At 44.3% G+C, this 24,688-nt stretch overlaps 1 protein-coding gene across 4 annotated transcripts in view; it reads left to right on the forward strand.

Annotated features, from left to right (window-relative positions):
* EIF4H (eukaryotic translation initiation factor 4H) overlaps positions 1 to 24,629 on the forward strand; it is a 38,312-nt gene extending 13,683 nt beyond the window's left edge. The window contains exons 2-7 of one of the 4 annotated variants that reach the window (XM_006154983.3): positions 12,312 to 12,499; positions 16,031 to 16,095; positions 17,759 to 17,855; positions 18,184 to 18,243; positions 23,628 to 23,765; positions 24,011 to 24,629. In XM_006154983.3, the coding sequence (XP_006155045.1) occupies positions 12,312 to 12,499; positions 16,031 to 16,095; positions 17,759 to 17,855; positions 18,184 to 18,243; positions 23,628 to 23,765; positions 24,011 to 24,150 (688 nt within the window). In that variant the 3' untranslated portion in view covers positions 24,151 to 24,629. Of the gene's footprint in view, positions 1 to 12,311; positions 12,500 to 16,030; positions 16,096 to 17,606; positions 17,672 to 17,758; positions 17,856 to 18,183; positions 18,244 to 23,627; positions 23,766 to 24,010 lie in introns of all 4 variants that reach the window. The other 3 variants (XM_027774397.1, XM_006154984.3, XM_027774398.1) reach the window with 3 other exon arrangements.
* The last annotated feature ends 59 nt before the right edge of the window (positions 24,630 to 24,688 follow it).

Raw genomic sequence — 24,688 nt, forward strand, 5'->3', positions numbered from 1 at the left:
GGGAAAGAGACTTGCGTAGAGAATGGTCTCACTGAAATCCCTTTCCTTCATTTCTCCCTTCATTTGAGATTTTGGGCATGCATACACACAGACCTGATGTGTTTCTCAAGGTGCTGGGTTCAGAATTTGAACCGTGCTGTCGGCCATGTCTGAACTCAGCTGCCTTAACCATCATGCCATACTTGTAATTCTTCAGTATGTGTTTCTAGAGTTAATAGCCTCTGTTTACATACACACACAGTGCTCATGATGTAAGAAAGAAGCTTTCAGCAGGGTCTCATTGTGCTGCAGTCCCCATTCCCAAGCCCTCCAGCTCTTCTGGATCTTGGATACCTTTGCCCTGTGTGTTTTCAGACCATCCCTTAGATGGTATCATATCCCTTGTGGCTTCTAGCACTAGAGTCCAGTACGCCATGGACTGCACCACCTAGGTTCGACCGTAGTTTGTTTTCTTAATTATCAGAGGGCATGTGCACTCAGTAGAGAGAGAGCACCCCCTCCCCTTCCAGGGACATGGCTGTACTGCAGTCCCCCTCCCCCATTTCCTTTCTGTCAGGATTTGGGTCATGCACACATGCTCCTGGCATGTTTCTCAATCTGGGGCTAGGATCTGAACCGTGGTCTTCTATGTGGGATCCAGTTCCCAGTGTACATACACTATAGGCTGGCCCTGAAATTATTTTTTAAACAATTATTTTATTTAACTTTATTTTAATTTGACCAGAGAAGGACAGAAAGGGAGGGAGAGAGATAGAGAAAGCAAGCCGCCAGGTTTGAGACTAGAACCCTGGTCGGCTCTGTGGGGGTCCAGCGCCCTTAACCACCACTCCATCTGCCAGCCTGGACCCTGAAATTTTTGACTTGTATTGTGAGTTGTTTGTGAACATATCAAATCCAACATTGCTTGAAACTGTGAAGTTTCCTTTATAATGATTTAGAGCTGATAGTATACAGAATGTGAGATCTTAAGTGTTCCATTTTAAATAAAAGAACTGCCCTATGAAGTTTAAAATTAATCCATAGAAATAACATCCACCAAGCTTTAAGACAGGTGTTTTGGTGGCAATATTCTCAGAAGACCAGTAGAGCCTGGAATTTAAGATTTTATTTCCTCCTAAAAGATGTGGAACTTTTGGATTAAGTAACCTTTTTTTCATCCATATGCAGTTATTAAATTAATGATACTTTTATTTGCTTTCATTAATAAGTGTCCAAAATATATGTTAAGATAAAGGCCTGCCTTCTGATAAAAATAATTCCCTTAGAAAACTGTATGAACCCAAAATCCCCTTGTGTGCACTCTTCACCTAAAATAAGGCTTTCCAACTCAGTGGCAGGGTAGTGATGAGCTGCTCAAGAGAAGCCAGATCCCGCATGGCTCGAATCCCTGGCTGGTAAGCCTGGAACATGCCTGGGTACTTACTCAAGGTGTGATGAGCTGGAGGATTGGAGGACAGGATTGTGACGAGACCAGACCCTGTGTATATATGGGGGGGGGGTGCTTGTTTATTTCTCTCTTTCTCACTCTTCCCTCCCTCTCTGTCTCCCTTTCTCCAAGAAAAACAATTTAGGCTTTACAGACCGAATTGAGGAATGTCGAGTTTGTGGAGGGGCCAGCAGGTGGCGTGGTAGTAAAAGCACCAGGCTCCCACATGTCACACAGTGGTTTGAGTCCTGGACCCAGAAGTTTTAAGATCATGCCACGCACATGTGCGTGTATGCCCAAAATCCTGAGAAGAGACTGGAGGAGAAGGGATTGTGGCATGGCCATTCTCCCTGGGGTGTGATTTCTTACTTTCCTTCTCTCTGTCTCAGGTGAGTGCACATGCCCTATGACAAAAATCTAAAAAGAAAGTATGTGAAAAAAATTAAAATATGGGAACCAGCAGTTAGCGTAATGGCTATGTCACTGGCCTCCCACGTAGTCGACCACGGTTCGCGTCCCAGACCCGGTGGCTTAAAACTCACGCTGGGCGCGTGTGCGTGCGTGCCCAAGATCCCGAGAGGAGAATGGAGGAGAAGGGATTGCGGCATGACCATCCCTCCTGGGGAGTGATTTCTCATTTTCTGTCTCTATGTCTCTTTCTGTCTGTCTGGTGAGCACACGCGCCCTATAGTGAAAGCCTCTCCAAAAAAAAAAAAATTAAAATATGAATTTATTTTAGTGCATAAAATTTGAAGGTCATTCACAGTTTTTTCATATGAGCTTTTTTTTAACGTTTCACTATAGGGTGCATGTACTTGCCAAAGAGAGACAGGGAGGGAAAGTGAGGAAGCATCCTCCAAGGGATGGCCACACTGCAATCCTTTCTCTTCCATTCTCTTGAGATTTTGTGCGTAAACACACACACAGTGTGTTTCTCAAGATGCCAGATCTGGGACTCAAACTACAGAGTTAGCCTGTAGGACCACCCACCTCAACCTTCATACCATCTGCAGGCCCCATGTGAACTTTCTGAAGATTTTATTTACTTATTTATTTATTTTTGAGAGGTTTTTGCTATAGGGCGTGTGCATTTGCCAGAAAGACAGAGAGAGACAGAAAGTGAAAAATCACTCGGGGGGGGGGGATGGTCATGCTGCAATCCATTCTCCTCTTAGGATCTTGAGCATGCATACACATGTGCCCTGCATGAATCTAAGCCACCGGGTCCTGGACTCGAACCACGGTTGACTACATGGGAGTCCAGTGACATAGCCATTGCACCAACTGCCGGTCCCGAGATTTTTTTTTTTTAATTATTTTGTTTATTTGTTATTCATTATGACCAGAGAGAGAGGGGGGGAGAATGAGAAGGCACTCGAACCATGGTCAGCCATGTGGGAGAATAGCACCTTAACCAACACCTGATCAGCCACCTGCCAGTCCTTAGACTTCTTTTTTTAAAAGAGAGGGTTTTGTTTGTTTGTTTCTGCTTTTGTCTTTGTTTTTGTTTGGTTTTGTTTTGTTTTTGCTATAGAGCACATGCACTCAACAGAGAGCCAGAAAGCAAAAAATCACTGCCCAGGGGGATAGCTATGCCATCCCCTTTTCCCCCATTCTCTTGGGGTTTGGGGCACGCACACACACGTGCCTGTCATGAGTTTCAAGCTGGTGGGTCCAGGACTCAGGCCATGGTCAACTATATGGGAGTCCAGCGATGTAACCATTATACCATCTGCAGGTCCCAGAATTACTTATTTTTGTTTTTTAAAAATTAATTTATTTAATTTCAGAGAAAGAGGATAAGCGAGAAAGCAAGCCATCAGGTCCAGGATTTGAACCGAGGTTTGTCATGTGGAAGTCTAGCACCTTAACCAGCACACTGCTTGCCAGCCCCAATTTATGACTTCTTATTTATTCTGTTCCTGGAAAGTACCAGATACTTCAATAGCTCTGGAGAGGACAGCAGACAGAATTCTTGCATGCGTGGTTCTTAAATATTCTGCAGATGGATATTTCCTTGCAAGGCCATTTATTAATATATCTTCCAGATGAGATTGGATTATTATTAAGTTCCTATCTCTGGAGTTCAGCAGAAAAAGAATTCTTTGAATATAGGGATCATTGGGACTAGAGGTAGCATGGTGGTTAAGACACTGGGCACTCCCATGTGGCTGACCATGGTTTGAGTCCTGGGCCTGGTGGTTTCCTTTCTCACTTTAACCCCTCTCTCTCTGGTCAAATTTAAATGACTGAATAAATACAATAATTCTTTAAGAAAAGGAACAGAAAATAGGGATCATTGGGCCACCAGGTGATGTGACAGTTAAGGCAGCTGAATCCTATATGGCCAACTTGAGTCTCGAGCCTGGCATCTCAAAAATCATACCAAGTATGTGTGTGTGTATGCCCACAATCCTGAGAGGAGAATAAAGGAGGAGGAATTATAGCATGACCATCCTGCCTGGGGAGTAATTTCTCACTTTCTTTTTCTGTCTCTAGTAAGCTCACATGCCCCATAGCAAAACTAGAATAACAACAAGGGCTGACAGGTAGCGTGGTGGTTAAAGGCCCTGGACACACCCACATGGCCAACCATAGTTCAAGTCCCATACCTGGTGGCTTGCTTTCTCACCTTCTCTCTCTCTCTCTCTCTCTCTCTCTGTGTCACTCTCTGGTCAAATTGAAAATAATAATAGTAATAATTGATGTTAAATAAAATAACCCTTTAAAGCAAACCCTTTAAAACAAAAAAGGGATTGGATTGTTGAAAAATTCACCAGGCTATTGCCTGCTCTATATTTACCTAAAACTTTCAGAGTAGGTAATGATTGTTATCAAAATTAAGGGACTTGAGACCAGCAGATGGCATAATGAGTATGTTGCTGGACTCCCATGTAGTTGACTGCAGTTGAGTCCTGGACCCAGTGGCTTGAAACTCATGCCAGGTACATGTGCGTGTGTGCCCAAGATCCCGAGAGGAGAATGGAGGAGGAAGGATTGCGGCGTGGCCATCCCCTGGAGGTGACTTCTCACTTTCTGTCTCTGTCTCTATATACTCTCTGGCAAACACACACACCCTATAGCAAAAATCTCTCTTTAAAAAAAAAAAATTAAGGGACTTAATTTCAAAAACTCACTGAAGGAGACCAGCAGTTGGCTAATGGCTATGTCGCTAGACTCCCATGTAGTCGACCGCGGTTCAAGTCCTGGACCTGGCAGCTTGAACTCATGCCGGGCACATGTGCATGCATGCACAGGATCCCAAGAGGAAAATAGAGGATAAGGGATTGCAACTGGGCCATCCGCCGAGGGGGTGACTTGTCGCTTTCTGTCTCTCTGTCTCTCTCTGCCTTTCCGGTGAGCACACGTGCCCTATAGCAAAAACCTCTCAAAAAAAGGGGGGATGAGAAACTCACTTAAGGCCTTGGAGAATGCATATACTTAGCAGGGGGTCCATCTACTTGGAATTAAATTGCCATTAATTGTGGCCAATAGATGGCATAATGGTTATATTGCCGGACTCCCTCATACTCGACTGGGGTTTGTGTCCTGGACCCAGTGACTTAAAACTCACACTGGGCACAGTGCATGTGTGCCCAAGATCCTGAGAGGAGAATGGAGGAGAAAGGATTGTGGCATGACTATCCCCTTGGCTGGTGATTTCTCGCTTTCTGTCTCTGGCAAGTGCCTGCACCCTATAACAAAAATCTCTCTTTTAAAAAAAGAGTAATGCCCTTACTTAAAGGTGAATTGCACTAGGGACCAGCAGATGGCATAATGGTTACATTGCTGGATTCCCACTTAGCCAACCATGGTTTGAGTCCTAGACCCGGTGGCTTAAAACTCATACCCGGCATGTGTGCATGCATGTCTGCATGCCAAAGATCCCTAGAGGAGAATGGAGGAGAAGGGATTGCAGTGTGTCCATCTACCCTGGGAGTGATATCTTGCTTTCTGTCTCTCTGTCTCTCTGGAGCGCGTGCACCCTATAGCAAAAATTTCTCAAAAAATGAAAAAAAAAAAGTTGCATTGCACTAGTTTTTATTATTTGTTTGCTTGCTTGCTATAGGGCACATGTCCTCGCCCAAGAGAAAAAGAGAAATTACCTCCCAGGGGAGATGGCCACACCACAGTCTTGTCTCTCAAGGACTTTGAGCATGTCCACACACACACACCAGCGTGTTTTTCAGGCTTCCAGGTCTGGGACTCAGAGGACAGTCAGCCTCCTGGAATTTCGCCACCTTAACCACCATGTCACCTGACTGGCCCTAGTTTTTGAAAACCTAAGCCACAATTAAATGTTGAAGTTTGGTGCATGGTAGATTTAAAACTATGGGGGCCAGCAGACAGCTGGTTAAGGCAGTGGAATCCCACGTGACTTAGCACGGTTCGAGTCCCGGACCAGGAAGCTTGAAAATCATGCCAGGCACATTCACAAGCATGCCCAAAATCCCTAGATGAAAATGGAGGAGAAGGGATTGTGTAATGGCCATTGCAGAATGGCCATCACCCTGCAGAGATGATTTGTCACTTTCCCTTTCATTGTCTGTAGCAAGGGCACACACCCTATGACAGAAGCCTTACAAACCAACAAAAACTGGAAATGTGAATTAACTGTGAACTCCTTGAACTTTCATTAATAATGTATCACTATTGGTTCAGTGGTTGTAATAATGTACTGTTCTAAAGTAACGGGTTTATAATAGGCAGTGTGAAACGGTGTTTATGGGGGCCTGCCTATAGCTCGTAGTTAAGGGAGCTGGAGCCTCACCCCTACCCCACCATGGCCAAGTGTGGTTTGAATCCCAGCCCTGGCAGCTTGAAAAATATGGCAGGTGCATGAGTTCCTCACACCTAACAGGACAGAGAAATGGAGAAGAAAGGCTTGTAGCCTAACCATGCCCCATTGGTGGGTGCTTTCTCTCCCTATGCCCATCTCTCTGGTGCCCCTCATGCCCCTCTGAAATAAAAATTTTAAATGGTGTTGGCGAAATAAGGGTTCTACTTTTGAGAGCTTACCCTTTATTATATAGTTCATTGTCCAAAACCCAACGGTTACACAGTTGAACAACCATCACTTCTTCCTATGTTTCTCATTTTTTAAAGGAGTACTACTGTGTCGTGTCTTTGTTCCTTTGTGTTTTACTCCTAAAAATGCATTTTTATGTCAGAACATGAAGCAAGAGAGGGAGACCACCTAATGCTCCAGCTGCAAAGAGAGAGGTTAATACTCTCCAGTCTTAGCATGACAGCATTTGTCTTGGTTTTTTGTTTTGTTTTGTTTTTTAGGTTTTGCCACAGGGTTCACTGGAGAGAGACAGCAAGAGGGAAAGTGAGAGATCGCCCCCCAGCAGAGATGAGCATGTCACAGTCCCTTCTCCATTCTCCTCCTGGTTACATACGCACATATACACAGCATAATTTTCAAGCCACTAGGTCTGGGGCTTGAACTGCTGTCAGCCATGTGGGATGTCCAGTTCTCCAACCACCATACCACTTGCTGGCCCCTTTGTCTTGAAATTTGAAGTGTGACAGCACCGGTACTTATTCTGTGTAGTTTCAGCTGCACCTAGAAGTCTTTATAAAATCCTTCCTCAGGGCAGGCAGTGAGTGGTTAAGGTGGCTGGAGCCCACATGGCCAACTATATGGTTGAATCCCAGACATGGAAGCTTGAAAAACACGCATGTGCATGCATGCCCCAGATCCCAGGAGAACAGTGGAGAAGGGATTGTTGCATAGGCGTTCCCCCTGGGAGATACTTTCTTACTTTCTCATGCTCTTTCTAGCAAACACAGACACTGTATAGTATAATTATCGATAATACTAATGACAGGCAAGAACACAGGTACAGAGACAATTTGGCAGAGGTACTACACCAAGCTAGCTAAAGAGTCGAATGAATCTGTTCTCCCCATGTGTTATTTTTCTTCCTGATAGAGAGTACATGCACATACACAAGGGAGACAGAAGAGAGAAGGACAGAGAGAGGGGCAGGCGCAGGGTCTCGTTACACAGCAGTCCCCTTTTCTGGACCCTCAGCTTGTTATACCTCTAAGCACAGATGTACACATACACAGCCTGTTCTCCGGCCTACCTGAGGATCCAGACCCGTAGTCAGCCATATGGCTTCCAACGCTGCAGTTCAGTTTGCTACCAGTTGTACACCTGGGGCCTCCATGTATTGTTTTTACTTTTTAAACAAAGTACTTTCGGGCTGGCTGTGTGGCCTGGAGGTTATGAAGCCATATCCCACATGGCCATCAGCAGTTCATATCACAGCCCCTTTGGTTTGAAACAGAAAGGATTGCAGTGTGATCACATGCTGCTGAGAGATGTTTTCTCCTCTCTCTGTATCTATAGTAAGTGCATGCACCCTTCGAGGAGGCTGAAGCACTAGATTCCACATGGCCAACCTGCAATTTATGCCCAGACCCAGTGACTTGAAAGTCAGGCCAGGCACATGAACGTGCTTGTCCAAGATCTCGGAAGAGACCAGAAAAGATGGGATTGTGGCATGGCCATCACCTAGGGGTGAATTCTCTCTCTCTCTGGCAGGTACATGTACTCTGTAACAAAATAATAAAGAAACAAACAAAAAGTATGATGTTCCTAAATACTTATGATATCTCAGGGAAGATACAGAGTTACTTTCATATTTCTAACAATATATGGATTCTTAAATCCAGGTGCTTTCTAAGGCTGGTATTGCTATTCCCCCTGCTATTAAAAGGATGATTTTGAGCAGATCTTTGATTAATGCAAAAGAACTAATTTGTTTTAAATATCCATTTAAAACAAACACAAACCCTTAAAACCCAGTGTACTCATTGCCCTAAGGCACATGAGTACACTGGAGAGAGGGAAAGTGAGAAGTCACACACTCCCCCTTCCCCAAGGGGAGATAACCATGCTGCAGTCCCTTCTCTGTTGGACACACAGACACACACACACTCAGCTCTGTGAAGAGCCCAGCGACGTAATGGCTACACCATCTGTCTGCTGGTCCCCAAACCAGAATCTACTGCAAGCCATACCAATAACATAAATAGTCGATTAACACAAATTTTGTATGTTGTATGTATTATATACTGTATTCTTATAGTAAGGTAAGCTACAGAAAATAATGTTACTAAGAAAATCATAAACAGAATGCATATATAGTTGTGTTTTTATGGGTTTTGTTTTTGTTTTTGGGTTTTTTTTAGGGTTTTGGTTTTGTTTTGCTTTTTGCTACAGGTTGTGGGCACTTGCCAGCGAGAGACAGAGATAGGGACTGTGAGTTCACCCTCAGGAAGATGGCCACTCTGCAATCGCTTCTCCTCCAGTCTCCTCTAGGAATTTTGAGCACATGCCTGTCACGATTTTCAAGCTGAGTCAAGGACTCGAGCCACTCATTCAGCCATGTGGGATCTAGCTGCCTCAACCTCCATGCCATCTGGCAGCCCAGTGTATAGTATTTATTGAAAAGAAATAGGGCTAGTTGGTGGTGTGGTGGTTAAGGAGGCTGGATCCCACATGGCCAACTGTACGGTTGTAGTTCCGGCTCTAGCAGTTTGAAAACACACTGGGTATGTGAGAATGTATGCCCAGAATCCCAAAAGGAGGGAAAGATGGAGAGCAGATTGCAGCTTGACCCATATCCCAGTGGGAGGGGTGCTTTCTCGGTTTCCCTCTTTGTCTTTCTCCCTAGTGGGCACATGCATCCTCTGGAAAATCAAAAAGAAAAACAAATCCACATACAAGTAGGTCAGTACAGTTCAAACCTGGGTGTCCAAGAGTCAGCCGAACGTGTCTGCATATATATCCTTAATGCTGAATCTGTGTCTTCGTAGGTCACTCATAACCCTCCGGAGAGCTGAGCTGTAGCCTACTAGCAGCAGTATCCTACCCTTCTAAGAAACGTGACAGTAACAGTAGTACCCTATATAGTTTCCGTATATACTGACCTCAGATCGTTCCATGTGTCCTTTTCTCTTTTCTTTCTTTTTTTTTTTTTTTTTTTTTCTATGTTGCCAAAGGGCACCTGTGCTTGCCAGAGACAGAGAAAAAGAAAGCACCCCCTGGTGGTACAGTGGGGTGCAGTCACATCAGAAGCCCTCCCTCCCTCCATTTCGCATCCTGTTAGAGTTTTAGGCATGCACACATGTGTGCTGGTGTGTTTTTTAAAGCACCGGGGCTGAGACTCAAATCACGAAGTTGGCTGTGTGGGATCCAGCTTCCTTAGTCACCAGGCCACCTGCTGGCTCTAAGTAGACTTTTATTTTTTTTTAGAAGTTTTAGGTTCATAACAAAACTGAGCAGAAAGTACAGAGAGCTCCAGTATATCCCCTTCCCTGGTCCCTTACGCACAGCTTCCCCCATTGTCAACATCCTGAACTTAGGTTGACATTCGTGTCACCCAGAGTCTATAGTTTACATTAGGGTTTACTCTTGGTGGTATACCTTTTTTTTTTTTTTTTTAAGAGGTTTTTGCTACAGGGCGCGTGCGTGAGACAGAGAGACACAGACAGAAAGAGAGAAATCACCCCCCAAGGGGGGATGGCCACACCACAACCCCTTCTCCTCCATTCTCCTCTCGGGATCTTGGGCACGCACGCACATGCACCTGGTGTGAGTTTAAGTCTCTGGGACTCGAACCACGGTCAGCTACATGGGAGTCCAGCAACATAGCATTACGCTAACTGCTGGTCCCAGTGTTATACTTTCTATGGATTTGTACAAATGTGTAATGACCTTTTATTTGACATTTTTTGCTATAGGATGCATGCACTCAGAGAAAGAGAAAGTGAGCGATCACCCTGTCCCCCCCCGGGGGGGGGAGGGGAGGTCCCACCATAATGACTTCTCTTCCAGTCTCCTAACGATTTTGAGCATGTACACATATGCACCTGGCATGTCTTTCAAGCTGCCAGATCCAGTCAGTCAACCATGTCAGATCCAGGTGCCTTAACTATTATGCCACCAGCTGACCCAGTGACTTCTCTTTTAGTTTTCGTTACAGGGTTCTTGTGCTCAACAGAGGAAGAGAGAGGGAGAAAGTGAAAAATCACCCTCCAGGGTAGATGGCCACACCTCAGTCCCTTCTCCGCTCTTCTCTCAGGGTTCTGGGCACACATGCCGGTCTGGGACTCACACCGCAAAGCTGGCCATGTAAGATCTAACACCTTAATCTCCACACTACCTGCTGGCCAGAATTACCTCATTTTAAAATATATATTTGTGTAATAGTTGAACACTCAGTTTGTAGGTGGGAGTAATCACGGTGGTTTCCTGCTGTACACCTACACCGTGTCAGGCAGGTGTAGAGCACCTTCTGTTATTTTCAGTAGTTCTGGGTTTCATTTCCTGGCCCACTGTTAAAAGTCAGCATGGTGGCAGGTGCCTGTAGTCCCAGCAACTTGGGAGACAAGGTTTTTGCTGTAGGGCCCATGAGCTTACTGGTGAGCAATAAAGAAGACAGAGAGCGAGGGACAGTGAGAAATCATCTGTGAGGAGGAGTGGCCATGCTGCAGTTCCTTCTCCACTCTCCTCCTTAGATCTTGGGCATACACGCACACATGAGCACCAGTCTGCAAAGCACACAGCCATGTGAGATCCAGCTGCCTTAACCACCACACCATCTGCTGACCCCAGCAGCAGAAGGATTTTATTGAATAGCACAGTAAGACCCTGTCTAAAGCACCACGCATATAACACAAACTTAAAGAAGTTGAGTAATTTCTTAAGGTCATATAAGGCTAGTTAGTGGCACAGTTGGAGTTAAGCCAGTACTTCTGCAAAGTTACCAGCTATTACTATGTAGAACTGAGGAAATGACGTGGAGATTTAAATGGGTAGTGATGCATCTCATGTATTTGAGGACCCAGTGAAATAGCTCACAAGAGTGGAGAATAGTGTGGACACAGTACTTACTGTGTGCACAATTAAAGTTGTTATTAGAGGTTCTTTATTCTCTTTTAATAATTGTTTATTTAATTTTATTTATTCATTCATTTTAAATTGACCAGCAAGAGACACAGAGAGAGAGGGAAAGTGAGAAAGCAAGCCACCAAGTCTGGGACTCTAACCCTGGTTGGCCAAGTGGGAGTGTCCAGAGCCTTAACCACCACGCCACCGGCTGGCCCCTGTTATTAGAGCATTCTTATCACCCATAATCAAGCAATTGAGAGAAACAGTTGTGTATGAATGCAGTATCAATAATTGCACTTTTGAATTAAGTGTATTACTTCTCAGCAGCCATTTTCTGTGTTTCTTAGGAGCATTGTGTTAAAGAGACAGTATTTGCTTACGTTTTAGGAGATAAACACTTGGCAGGTACAGAGTAGGAGAGAACCGTGTGCCTTAGAAGAAATGTATATTTTTTTTGTTGGTTTTTTTTTTTTTAAGAGGTTTTTGCCATAGGGCACATGCGCTCGCCAGACAGACAAAGAGAGACAGAGAGACAGAAAGCGAGAAATCACCCCCGATGGGGGATGGGCACACCGCAATCGCTGCTCCTCCATTCTCCTCCTGGGATTTTGGGCACATATGCACATGCGCCCGGTGTGAGTTTTAAGCCACTGGGTCCAGGACGTGAACCACAGTCAACTACGTGGGAGTCCAGCAACATAGCCATTACACTAACTACTGGTCCCAGAAATGTATGTTTTTGTACGTTCTGGTTTCTACATTCTGGTTTCTGTCACTAAAAACCAGGCACCTTTTTGATAAGTGCTATTTCACAGTACTCTAAGATCCCCTGAAGCAGTGACTGTTAGTGTGGGTCAGGGCAGAGCGTTGTGTCTGGGGTCCGGGCACTGTCTTTGTGGCTGAGTGGAAGACAGCGTGTCCTTCTCTTGGGCAGGAACACAGGCCGACTTGAATGCTGTCTATTTCCCCTTCTAGGTCCCGCGGCAGTGCTGGTGGCCATGGTTCCCGTAGCCAGAAGGAGTTGCCCACAGAGCCCCCCTACACGGCATATGTAGGAAATCTACCTTTTAATACGGTTCAGGGCGACATAGACGCTATCTTTAAGGATCTCAGCATAAGGAGTGTACGGCTAGTCAGAGACAAAGACACAGACAAATTTAAAGGTGAGTTTGGGGGAATTCTGATTATGTATTTCTCTGAAGACTTGAGGGGGGTGTCATAAATAAAAACAGGTTAGTGAACCAGGCTCTAATCATGAAAGTGTTACAAATATTTATCTGGTACAAGTAACCAAAATAAGCATATCTCTATTACTCAGGTCTTTTTTTTTTTTCAGGAAGGAAAATCCTATTTGTAGAAATAAGGGGCATATGCCCAAGTTTGTTTGCCTGACCTGTATATTAACCTTGTCTCTGGCAGTACAGGAGTTAGCCCAAGAGAAAAATGAATGGATACCACTGAGAACATTTTAAGGCATGTTTCACCTCTACCGATTCATGTTTTCCATGGTAATTTTCTTAGGATTCAGTACTTTTTATGAAATCCCAGAGATAACCTACCAAGTGTTGTCAGTATACATCTGTAAATTCAGAGCATACATGTCAGGAGGGTCGGCTCAGATTTCTGATAATGTTAGTGTCTGTAAGTTGGTTCGTCTCTTCACAATGCTTGAGCAGTGGGAAGTAAGAGTGTAGGAAAAGGTGAGTGTTATTTTACCTTCAGAGTTTGTTTAAGAAAAATATGCAGGATTGGCAGATGGCATGGTGGTTAAGGGCTCTAGACTCCTGCATGGCCAACCAGGGTTCATGTCCCGAACCCGGAGGCTTGCTTTCTCACTTTCCTTCTCGCTCGCTCTCTCTCACTCTGTCCTTTTATGGTCAGATTAAAAATAAATAAATAAATAAATAAAGTTAAAATAATTCTTTAAAAACAATATGCCCAGTGTCTAAGTGTATAATGTAGGACATTTGATTGGCTTTGTTCATCCAAAGGAAGGTCAGTGAAAAGTGTAGAGCGATTTAGGGTGGGGAGCTGGAAGGGGTTACAGATCCAGGTCGCTTTGCATATATCTGCTGTCCTTATCTTCCTCGCTCTAGAACGTGAAGTCATATAGAGCACATAGTCTCACAGTGAAAACAGACACATTAGTTAAGCTTATGGAAGCGAGTGCCCTTTTTGCCTCGTTGCCCCAGTGAGAGCAGGATGGATGACCAGCACCTCCACTGGACCCACAGTGGAAATTTGGCCAGGGTGTTTGCTCTTGCCACGTGTGCCCAAACCAGCACAGTCTGATCCAGAAATATGGCGTCGACATGAGACGTCAGTGTTTGTCGGTGCACTGAGGACCTAGGCTTCATCAGGTTGGACTAAGTGCTCTTCCTTGAATGGATTATTCGAGATGCCCATCCAATGAAAGAAGCCATGCTGACTATTTCTTTTCTTTTTTTTTTTTAAAGAGATTTTTGCTATAGGGTATGTGCGCTTGTCAAAGAGACAGAAAGTAAGAAACCGCCTCTGGGGAATGGCCACACCACAGTCCCTTCTCCTCCATTCTTCTCTCAGGATTTTGAGCACACACACACACAGGCCTGGCGTGACTTTTAAGTCCCCAGGTCCAGGACTCAAACAGTGGTCAACTCGAGTCCAGTGGTGTAATCATTACGTCATCCACTGGCCCCCATGCTGGCTATTTCTATTTAAAATTTCAGCTTATAAGTGGGGTTTGGTTTTGTTTTTGAGAGGTTTTTGCTGTAAGGTGCGTGCGCTCACCGGAAAGACAGAGAGACAGAAAATAAGAAATCACCCCCCCCGGGGGGGGGTGGGATGGCCACACCACAGTCTCTTCTCCATTCTCCTCTCGGGATCTTGGGCACGCATGCACACTTGCCCAGCTTGAGTTTAAACCACCGGGTCTGGGACTTGAACTGCAGTTGACTATGTGGGAGTCCAGCAACATAACCATTATGCCAACTGCTAGTCCCAGTTTATAAATGTTTTAATGTGACTAGATTAATTGGTTATAGAGCTCTCCTTTTATTTAATTTAATTTATTTATTTTGGAGAGGTTTTTTTTGTTTTGTTTTGTTCTGTTTGCTATGGGACGTGTGCAGTCACCAGAGAGACAAACAGAGACAGAGACAGAAAGTGAGAAATCACCCCCCGGGGGAATGGCCATGCCACAATCCCTTCTCCTCCACTCTTCTCTCAGGATCTTGGCACGCACGCACACATGCACGTCCAGCATGAGTTTAAGCCACCGGGTCTGAGACTCGAACCATAGTCAACAACATGAGAGTCCAGTAACATAGCCATTATGCAATTGCTGGTCCCCTAGAGCTCTCCTTTTAAAATGTACTGTTTAGTATCTTCTCAATGAATTTGTCATTAAAATTTGCATTCTATTTTTCCTCAATTATATAAAGATAACTTATGGGGAGGGGGTGGTGGGGATGTAAATCAGTCCCACCCAGTTTGCCTGCTAGCAAGGTTTAGGAACTAAAACTGTGTAATATTTTGCAGCAGGTTTTGGAGTTTGTCTCTGAGGATCCGGTTCAGTTCAGCATCTCTAGGATATTAGATGTATTAGATTAGATTAGGGCTGTCATTGAACTTAGGAGTGGTTTTCTCAATTATTCTCAACATGAGTTCACTTAGGGAAGAACTCTTAGAGGCTGGTAGATCTTCCAGCCAAGGCTGTACATTCTTTTTTTTTTTTTTTGAGAGGTTTTCCTACAGGGCACATGCGCTCGCCAGAAAGACAGAGAGAGACAGAAAGCAAGGAATCATCCCCTGGGGGGATGGCCACACCGCAATCCCTTCTCCATTCTCCTTTCAGGATCTTGGGCATGCATGCACACGCGCCCGGTGTGAGTTTAAGCTACTGGGTCTGGGACTCAAACCATGGTTGGCTACATGGGAGTTGAGCGACATAGCCATTATGCCATCTGCTGGTCCCAGTAAATTTCTTTGTTAAGCAAATGTTGTATCAACTGCTGAGCTGTAAGTTAATAGACTATTTAAGGCTCTTCCTTCAAAGCATTTTAGGCATCACATTTGAAATCTATGAAAGCTAATCTCCAGTGAAATTATATTAAGTAAAAGTCACTCAGAAGTCAGAGAATTCTGCGGTTACCCAAGTAAGTTTTTAACATTGAAGAAGGGAGTGCTTTGTTTTTGTTTTGTTTTGGTTTGGCTTTTTTGAGAGATTTTTGCTATGGGGCTCATGCACTCGCTAGAAAGACAGACAGAAAGCAAGAAATCACCCCTCGGGGGATGGCCACGCCGCAATCCCCTCTCCTCCATTCTCTTCTCAGGATCTTGGGCACACATGCATAAGCGCCCGGCGTGAGTTTAAGCCACTGGGTCTGGGACTCAAACCGTGGTCAACTACATGGGAGTCCAGCAACATAGCCATTACGCCAACTGCTGGTGCCCAAGGAAGGGAATTTTTAAAAACCCAGCTGCTCTTTTGGTTGCCTGTTGGACTAGTATTTTCTGACTAATAAGCTATAATTGAGACAAAAGATTACCAGTCAGCTTCTATTTATTTATAGTAAAATGTGCTTTTATGGGCCCCACTGGTCTAATTGCGGTAAAAATGGTAGTTCTGCTGTAGGGATATGGCACAGACAGATCCACCATATCTTTAATCCAGAATTAACTTGAGGAAATTGAGGATTTATTTTCTCTTACAGGATTCTGCTATGTAGAATTCGATGAGGTGGATTCCCTTAAGGAAGCTTTGACATACGATGGTGCAGTAAGTATCCTTAAGTTTTCTCTGTCATGTTAGCAGTCAAGATTTTCTTCATTGCCACTAACTACTTTCCCCCTATTATTAGCTGTTGGGTGATCGATCACTTCGTGTGGACATTGCAGAGCAGAGAAAACAAGATAAAGGTGGCTTTGGCTTCAGGAAAGGTGGACCAGATGACAGAGGTGATTGGTTCTTCTGAACTGAACGTATTGCTGTATGCCCGCCAATGACGGCTCTTGAACGTCACTGGCAGAACTGTATCTGATAGGTCTGAGGTTCTTGTAAGCTGTTCAAAATATGCATAAAACCTGAGAAAGAATGGATGATGCTTCTGCAAGCCTGGGAGTTGTTTTTGGTTTTTTCTTTATCTGTTGGCAGCAAAAATTTTCATAAATGATTTTATTGAACTTCCCATCACATGAGCTATACGTCTTCCAAATGATTTTTTCCATGTTTGTGCAGCAAGGTAATGGTACGACCTCAACTTTTATCTTTTTTGTGTATCCTCAGGAATGGGTGGCTCTCGAGAATCTAGAGGTGGATGGGATTCCCGGGATGACTTCAATTCCGGTATCAGTATTTAAAGTATCACCATTTACCTTTTTTCCCAGTGGCCATGCTGCTCTCTATGTGTCTTGTGAGTAGCCTGCCTGGCCAGACTACTTCTTTAGTTCCTTTCACAAATGAAACTTTCCTAAACAGTACCCAGGCGTAAGCCTCGGTAGGAACCTGCCCAGGGTAGGGCTTGAACAGCTCCGCGCCGTGGGCACCTCGGGTACCTTCACTGGCCTGCTGTTCGCCATACATGCAGAAGCCTTGGTCCAGGAGGCTTTCCAGGTCTACCCAGGGAAACTGCTTGGTGGTTTTGTGTATAGCACAAGAGTGTTGTTACTTGTAGAAGTAACAGTATAGACGTTTACAGAAGGCCTCGTAACTCTGGTTCCTGAGGGTCCTTTGGTGGTAAAGGTCCTGGTGGCCAGTTCCTTGCTGTTGGGCGTGATCCACTTTACCATTCTCTTTCTTACCCAGCCCTGGCTGGCCATTAAGTATCTCAACAAAAGTGGTCATTTTGCATGCTAGGCCTCTGGTTTGAAAGGCTGATCTAAGTGGTGGTTTTTGTTTTTCTCTTTTCTTTCTTTTTCTTTTTTAAAATGTGGTTGCTGTTTCTTAATTATAAAAGTAGTCTATATACATGTTAAAACGCCCGTTGCACCAGAAAGGTAGAAGGGAGGCAAACTTGAGGTACTCTTTCTGCACTTACTGCGCAGGGTTACACCAGCACCCCTTACAGCCAGTCACCCTCCCCATCAAAACGAAGCTCTGTCCTAGGACTGCTCCAGCTAAACAACCAGTCAGCTTCTATTTATTTATAGTAAAATGTGCTTTTATGGGCCCCACTGGTCTAATTGCGGTAAAAATGGTAGTTCTGCTGTAGGGATATGGCACAGACAGATCCACCATATCTTTAATCCAGAATTAACTTGAGGAAATTGAGGATTTATTTTCTCTTACAGGATTCTGCTATGTAGAATTCGATGAGGTGGATTCCCTTAAGGAAGCTTTGACATACGATGGTGCAGTAAGTATCCTTAAGTTTTCTCTGTCATGTTAGCAGTCAAGATTTTCTTCATTGCCACTACTTACACTACTTTCCCCTTATTATTAGCTGTTGGGTGATCGATCACTTCGTGTGGACATTGCAGAAGGCAGAAAACAAGATAAAGGTGGCTTTGGCTTCAGGAAAGGTGGACCAGATGACAGAGGTGATTGGTTCTTCTGAACTGAACGTATTGCTGTATGCCCGCCAATGACGGCTCTTGAACGTCACTGGCAGAACTGTATCTGATAGGTCTGAGGTTCTTGTAAGCTGTTCAAAATATGCATAAAACCTGAGAAAGAATGGATGATGCTTCTGCAAGCCTGGGAGTTGTTTTTGGTTTTTTCTTTATCTGTTGGCAGCAAAAATTTTCATAAATGATTTTATTGAACTTCCCATCACATGAGCTATACGTCTTCCAAATGATTTTTTCCATGTTTGTGCAGCAAGGTAATGGTACGACCTCAACTTTTATCTTTTTTGTGTATCCTCAGGAATGGGTGGCTCTCGAGAATCTAGAGGTGGATGGGATTCCCGGGATGACTTCAATTCCGGTATCAGTATTTAAAGTATCACCATTTACCTTTTTTCCCAGTGGCCATGCTGCTCTCTATGTGTCTTGTGAGTAGCCTGCCTGGCCAGACTACTTCTTTAGTTCCTTTCACAAATGAAACTTTCCTAAACAGTACCCAGGCGTAAGCCTCGGTAGGAACCTGCCCAGGGTAGGGCTTGAACAGCTCCGCGCCGTGGGCACCTCGGGTACCTTCACTGGCCTGCTGTTCGCCATACATGCAGAAGCCTTGGTCCAGGAGGCTTTCCAGGTCTACCCAGGGAAACTGCTTGGTGGTTTTGTGTATAGCACAAGAGTGTTGTTACTTGTAGAAGTAACAGTATAGACGTTTACAGAAGGCCTCGTAACTCTGGTTCCTGAGGGTCCTTTGGTGGTAAAGGTCCTGGTGGCCAGTTCCTTGCTGTTGGGCGTGATCCACTTTACCATTCTCTTTCTTACCCAGCCCTGGCTGGCCATTAAGTATCTCAACAAAAGTGGTCATTTTGCATGCTAGGCCTCTGGTTTGAAAGGCTGATCTAAGTGGTGGTTTTTGTTTTTCTCTTTTCTTTCTTTTTCTTTTTTAAAATGTGGTTGCTGTTTCTTAATTATAAAAGTAGTCTATATACATGTTAAAACGCCCGTTGCACCAGAAAGGTAGAAGGGAGGCAAACTTGAGGTACTCTTTCTGCACTTACTGCGCAGGGTTACACCAGCACCCCTTACAGCCAGTCACCCTCCCCATCAAAACGAAGCTCTGTCCTAGGACTGCTCCAGCTAAACAGATGCCTAATTCTCTATTGAATAATTTGATTCTTACAAGTCCTATAGACAGTCAGAAGTGAGCTTATTCATAAAAGTACAGTATAATACAACAAGTAACTTTATGTATAAGCTAGTCTCTGATTGAAACATGCAACAGATGTCTTCTCAAAGCCAACTCTAGTGGCTCAAAGAGCAGTGGCCTTTTAACCTGCCAGCTTTGTGTTCACAGGTACTGTAGAAATGGCACCATGCACTGTGAGATCCCGAGCAGTGGACGGTATCTAAGTAGCTAACACCTTCTCACTGCTGGCTTAACTTGGCCTCTGGGGCCCAAGCAGAGTTGCTGTAAACACGCCCTGCCCACTGCCGTGCCACCCCCCTGGTTCCTGTGTGAGCTGTTGGTGATGTGAAACCTGTCCTGATCACTTGATGGAATAGTGACTCATTTAATGTTTTGTATATTACTTGCAAAAAAGATCCTTTTTTGTTGTTTACTTTTTAATACAAAAGTAATATTTAATATTATCATTAAAATAATATGTCCTTATTGTTTAAAAAAAAAGTACCAAAAAATTCAAAGAAAATATCCTATTAATAAAAATATCCCACCACCAGAAATAGCCAGTATGTTAAACTTAACTCTGTAAAGAGAATTCTTTTTTTTTTTTTTTGGAGAGGTTTTTGCTATAGGGTGCGTGCACTCGCCAGACAGAGAGAGAGACAGAAAGTGAGAAATCACCCCCCGGGGGGATGGTCACGCCACAATCCCTTCTCCTCCAGTCTCCTCTCGGGATCCTGGGCACACACGCACACACTCTCGGCGTGAGTTTTAAGCCACCGGGTCTAGGACGCGAACCGCGGTCAACTACGTGGGAGTCCAGCGACATAGCCATTACGCTAACCGCTGGTCCCTATAAAGAGAATTCTTGAGGATTCTCATGAAGAGTGTGCTTCCTAGAAATCTACCTATAAACTTGATTAAAGGTTATTAATGTTGGGGCCGGCAGGTGGTGGGGTGGTTAAAGGCACTGAACTCCTACATGCTGACCACGGTTCAAGTCCCAGACCTGGTGGCTTGCTTTCTCTCTCACTCTGTCCCTCAGTGTTCAAATCAAAATAAATTAAGTTAAATAACATAATCCTTTTTTTAAAAAAAAAGATTATTAATGCCAAGCTTTGCTTTTTCCTTCATAATTTTCCCATCAGTCATTTGATAAAAGATTTTGAAGCGCGCCTTTCACTCAATATTAACGTACACTGGTGTCTGTACTGTGCGTGGTCCTGCACCTGGAGACGGGAGTGCTTGCGTTCATTTGTGAAGTTCTTTGCTTTATGCTAGACACTGGTAGCAAAAACTACTAAATCTCCTACTACGGGGCATGACTCAACTTCCATGCACATGGAAAGGTGCATCACAGTTGACATTATTTTGGGGGAAGTGTCAGGCTAAATGTTTGAAAATCAGAGAAGCTCGTTTAATGAACGGTGTGATCTCTGGTTGTTAAGATTTTAAAGGGCCTCATTCAGGTGACCTAATAACACACAGGCTAGGGGCAATAACCCCTGTGCAGTTGAAAATTCATGTATAATTTCGACTCCTTTAAAACTTATTTTTTTGTTATAGGGTGTGTGTGCTCACCAGAGAAAGATACAGAGAGACAGGGAAAGTAAGTCCCCCCCAAGGGGAATGGCCACACCACTATCACTCCTCTATTCTTCTCCAAGGATTTTTGGCACACGCATACCTGTGCCCAGAGTGATTTTCAGGCTACCGGGTCTGGGACTCAAACTACAGGATTTATGGCGCACACATACCTGTGCCCAGAGTGATTTTTCAGGCTACCGGGTCTGGGACTCAAACTACACAGCTGGCCATGTAGGAGCTAGCATCTTAACCTCCATTCCATCTGTTGGCCCACACTATGATTAATAGCCTATTGTTGACTGGAAGCTTAGCTGATAACATAAGCAGTTGATCAATACATTTTATACATTATTTATATTGCATACTGTATTCTTAGAATCAAGTAAACTAGAGAACATTGTTATGAAAATTAAAATACATTTATAGCACTGTATTATATTTTTAAATATATTTATTGCAAAAAAAAGTGTGTAAGTGGACTTGTGTAGTGCCACCCATGTTATTCAAGGATCAACTGTCCTTGACTACAGGCATCCAACTTTATTTTTCCCAAAGCGGTACCCTCATTGATATAAATGTATTAAGAGTTGCTTTTATTACTTGTATTGTTAAAATTTATATTGTTCAAGTCTATTTCCAAACTACGTTTCAGATTATTTGGTCTGTTTTCAAAATCCTTGCCACCCTTGAACAGAAATGTACCACCACTGGAATTAGAGTCGGTTCTCATTGGAGGTAGTTGTGTTCTGTGGCAGCGGCTAGGAGGCTGGGGCAGCCAGCGCTGAACTGTCGCTCCTAGAGGAAAGACGGGTGGACTCCTGCATGCCTCTGGTCACAACAGGTTCATCAGTGCGTGCCCAACCTCAGTTCATGTGTATTGCTGTTGGAAGACACCCTGTCTAACACACAGTGCTGATTTATGAACACCAAAGTCTGTAGTCTTCGGCCCCCCCATCTGCAAGAAGCCTGTCTCACATCTGTGTAGTTTATAGGCACATCACAGCTTTTTTGTCCTTAGGGACACTAACTAGCACTTCAATGCTACCTTGGGGACCTTTGGGGTTTTTGTTTTTGTTTTTTGAGAGGTGTTTGCTATAGGGCAGGCACATATGCTCACCAGAAAGACAGAGACAGACAGACAGAGACAGAGACAGAAAGCGAGAAATCACCCCCCAGGGGGGGATGGCCATGCGGCATATCCCTTCTCATCCATTATCCTCTTGGGATCTTGGGCACGCACACACACGTGCCCGGCATGAGTTTAAGCCACTGGATCCGGGACTCCAATCGCAGTTGACCACATGGGAGTCCAGCGACATAGCCATCATGCCAGCTGCTGGTCCCAGGACATTTTTTAATCACCAATTTAAAGCACAAAGGTACAAAGTACCCAGCACTAAGTAGATGTCAGGGGGACCCTTATGTACTCCTTACGAGAACTGAAACAAGAAGGCAGAGTGTTGCCCTTTCCTCCCTCGGCAGGGAAGGGGTGCGTGCACTGACTCAGACCTCCCCTCCTCTGCACATGCCCCTGAGTGATGACAGAACACTGCTCCCTGTGTGGAGTTGGGGCTCCCATGTCAGTCTTAGCAAGTAGGTGAATCTGCGAATCCAGCAGCTGTGATATTGAGGCTCAGAGGTGTACAGAGGATGCACCTCAGGCTCTGTGGGTCTTCTCAAACATGAGTAGCTGTGAAAAGCCTTGAGCCGGGGCACCATCATGGAGTGAGTGAAAGCAGTCATCTCTGAACGCTTTAAGCATGAGGAGCACAAATGCATTTGTGTAATTTTGGTCTTAATAATTTTTTTTTACGGAAGTTGAACTCAGAATATTTACCAAACATAACTTCAATAGGCTATATACCATTAGAAGGTTAATAGACTTGGGCCAGCTGGTGGCATGGTGGTTAATATGGCTGGATCCCATACAACCTACTACATGGTTTGAATCCTAGACCCAGTGACTTGAAAAACATGTTGGACATGTGTGCCTAAAATCCCAAAAGGATAATAGAGGAAGAAAGAATTGTGCATGCCCATATCTCTTTGGTGGGGGTGCTTTCTCACCCCCCTTTGGTGAGCACATATACCCTCTAGCAAAAAAATTTTATAAAGGGGCCAACAGGTGGCGTGGTGGTTAAGGTGCTGGACATTCCCACATAGTCAACCACAGTTCGAGTCCCAGACCTGGTGGCTTGCTTTCTCACTTTCTGTGTGTGTGTGTGTGTGTGTGTCTCACTCTGGTCAAATTAAAATGAATGAATAAATAAAATTAAATAATTTTTTAAAACATTTAATAAGGTTAATCTGTGTATCTCCTACCCATCCAGTGAAAGACTGACTTAAATAGAAGAAAAAAAAACTTTTAAGAGTCTTAAAGGCCATTGAGAAAATATTCTTGCTTCGGATGAGAGTTCTTAGTTTCTCAGTGAGGTTGAGTTTTCCTGAGAGGGCTCTGAGCAAGTGCACAGGTGAGGGGAGCAGCCCTCCACAGCCGGCACACAACAGAGACAGGAAAATGGGGGCTTCACGTTTTATTTTCTCTTCATAGAGCTCTTTACTGTGATTTTGCTTTAAACTGTAAATACTATAAACTTCAGGTTTCCTTCTTAAGTAAAGCTATAGGTTTACATTAGGTAACAGAAGAAAGCCTGCTTTGAAGACATTTGTTTTATTTTAAGCCACATTAGAATGTAGTTTCATGGTATTCCAGTCTTCCTGCTAGCTGAGAATTTGGACAGCTTGTTTTATTTTTCCCTAAGACTTTTGATTTGTTTTATTTAAAAAGACTGTTAGATTGTAACTGCCCCACAGACTAACATTTGGACCCATTTTCAATGTACTTTATTTTAGAAGAATTTCAGGTACTTGGAGAAACTAAGGAATTTAAAATGAAACTCAGAAGCAACTCACAGAACACTGAATAACCAGTTTTAAGACAGCAGTTTAAGAAGTAATTCAATGTCATCTTCCGTTTTCAGGCTTCAGAGATGACTTCCTAGGAGGCAGGGGAGGCAGTCGCCCAGGTGACCGGCGAACAGGCCCTCCCATGGGCAGTCGTTTCCGAGATGGCCCTCCCCTTCGTGGCTCCAATATGGACTTCAGAGAACCAACAGAAGGTATGGTGGGTTTGTGAGCGGAGGCATCTGCTTGTGGTTGCTAACTACACCCTACAAAAAGTTGCCTTCTGAGCCACACGCTGTTGCCGTGGGCTGCTCCCCTTTGTCTCCAGTAAAAAGTAGTTCTTTACGGCTGATGATTTTGGAGAATGGACCTGGTGGTTGATAACCAATATCTGTCTGGTTGTTTTGACTGGACGTGGAAGGGATCCATTTCTCATTCCCTGCGTTTTCTTCTCCCCCAGAGGAACGAGCACAGAGACCGCGACTCCAGCTTAAACCTCGAACAGTTGCAACGCCCCTCAATCAAGTAGCCAATCCCAACTCTGCTATCTTCGGGGGAGCCAGGCCCAGAGAGGAAGTTGTTCAGAAGGAGCAAGAATGAGCCTGCAGTGGGAGGGAACGGGGTGTGGGGGAGATAGAGTGGACCGCAGCCTGGGTGCACCTGGCCCGCAGTCCTGCAGTCACCATTCCTGCGCCTGACATCGCCCTCCTCCTCACAGCGGAAACAGCTTGTGAATGCATGTCAGCTGTTAACAAGTGGTTTTTAGTCATTCTCGGCCTCGCTGTATCTCTCTAGTGCCTGTTTTGTGCTTTTTCTTTTTTCTTTTTCTTTCTTTTTTTCCTACCACTCCTTCCTTTTCCTTCTGTCCTTTTTCCTTCTTGCTCCTTGTTTTCCTGACAGCACTTGGGTCTCCCGGAGGAACCATGTGGGATTGTGTGGGTTGAGGTGCTGCTTCATTCTCGTCCTCGGCTCTTCACTTCAGCCACCATGGCTCGACTCCAGGCATTCTTTTGATTTTCTTGGTGCTTCTCTTCTGACTTGCATGTTGAGTTCTGTATTGCTGTGGCTTCCAAAGGAAGAAAAAAAAAAAAAAAAAAAAAAAAAAAAAAAAAAAAAAAAACACACAAAAAAAGAAACA

This window comes from Tupaia chinensis, unplaced genomic scaffold (assembly GCF_000334495.1).
Source record: "Tupaia chinensis unplaced genomic scaffold, TupChi_1.0 Scaffold000429_1, whole genome shotgun sequence".
Taxonomy (NCBI): domain Eukaryota; kingdom Metazoa; phylum Chordata; class Mammalia; order Scandentia; family Tupaiidae; genus Tupaia; species Tupaia belangeri.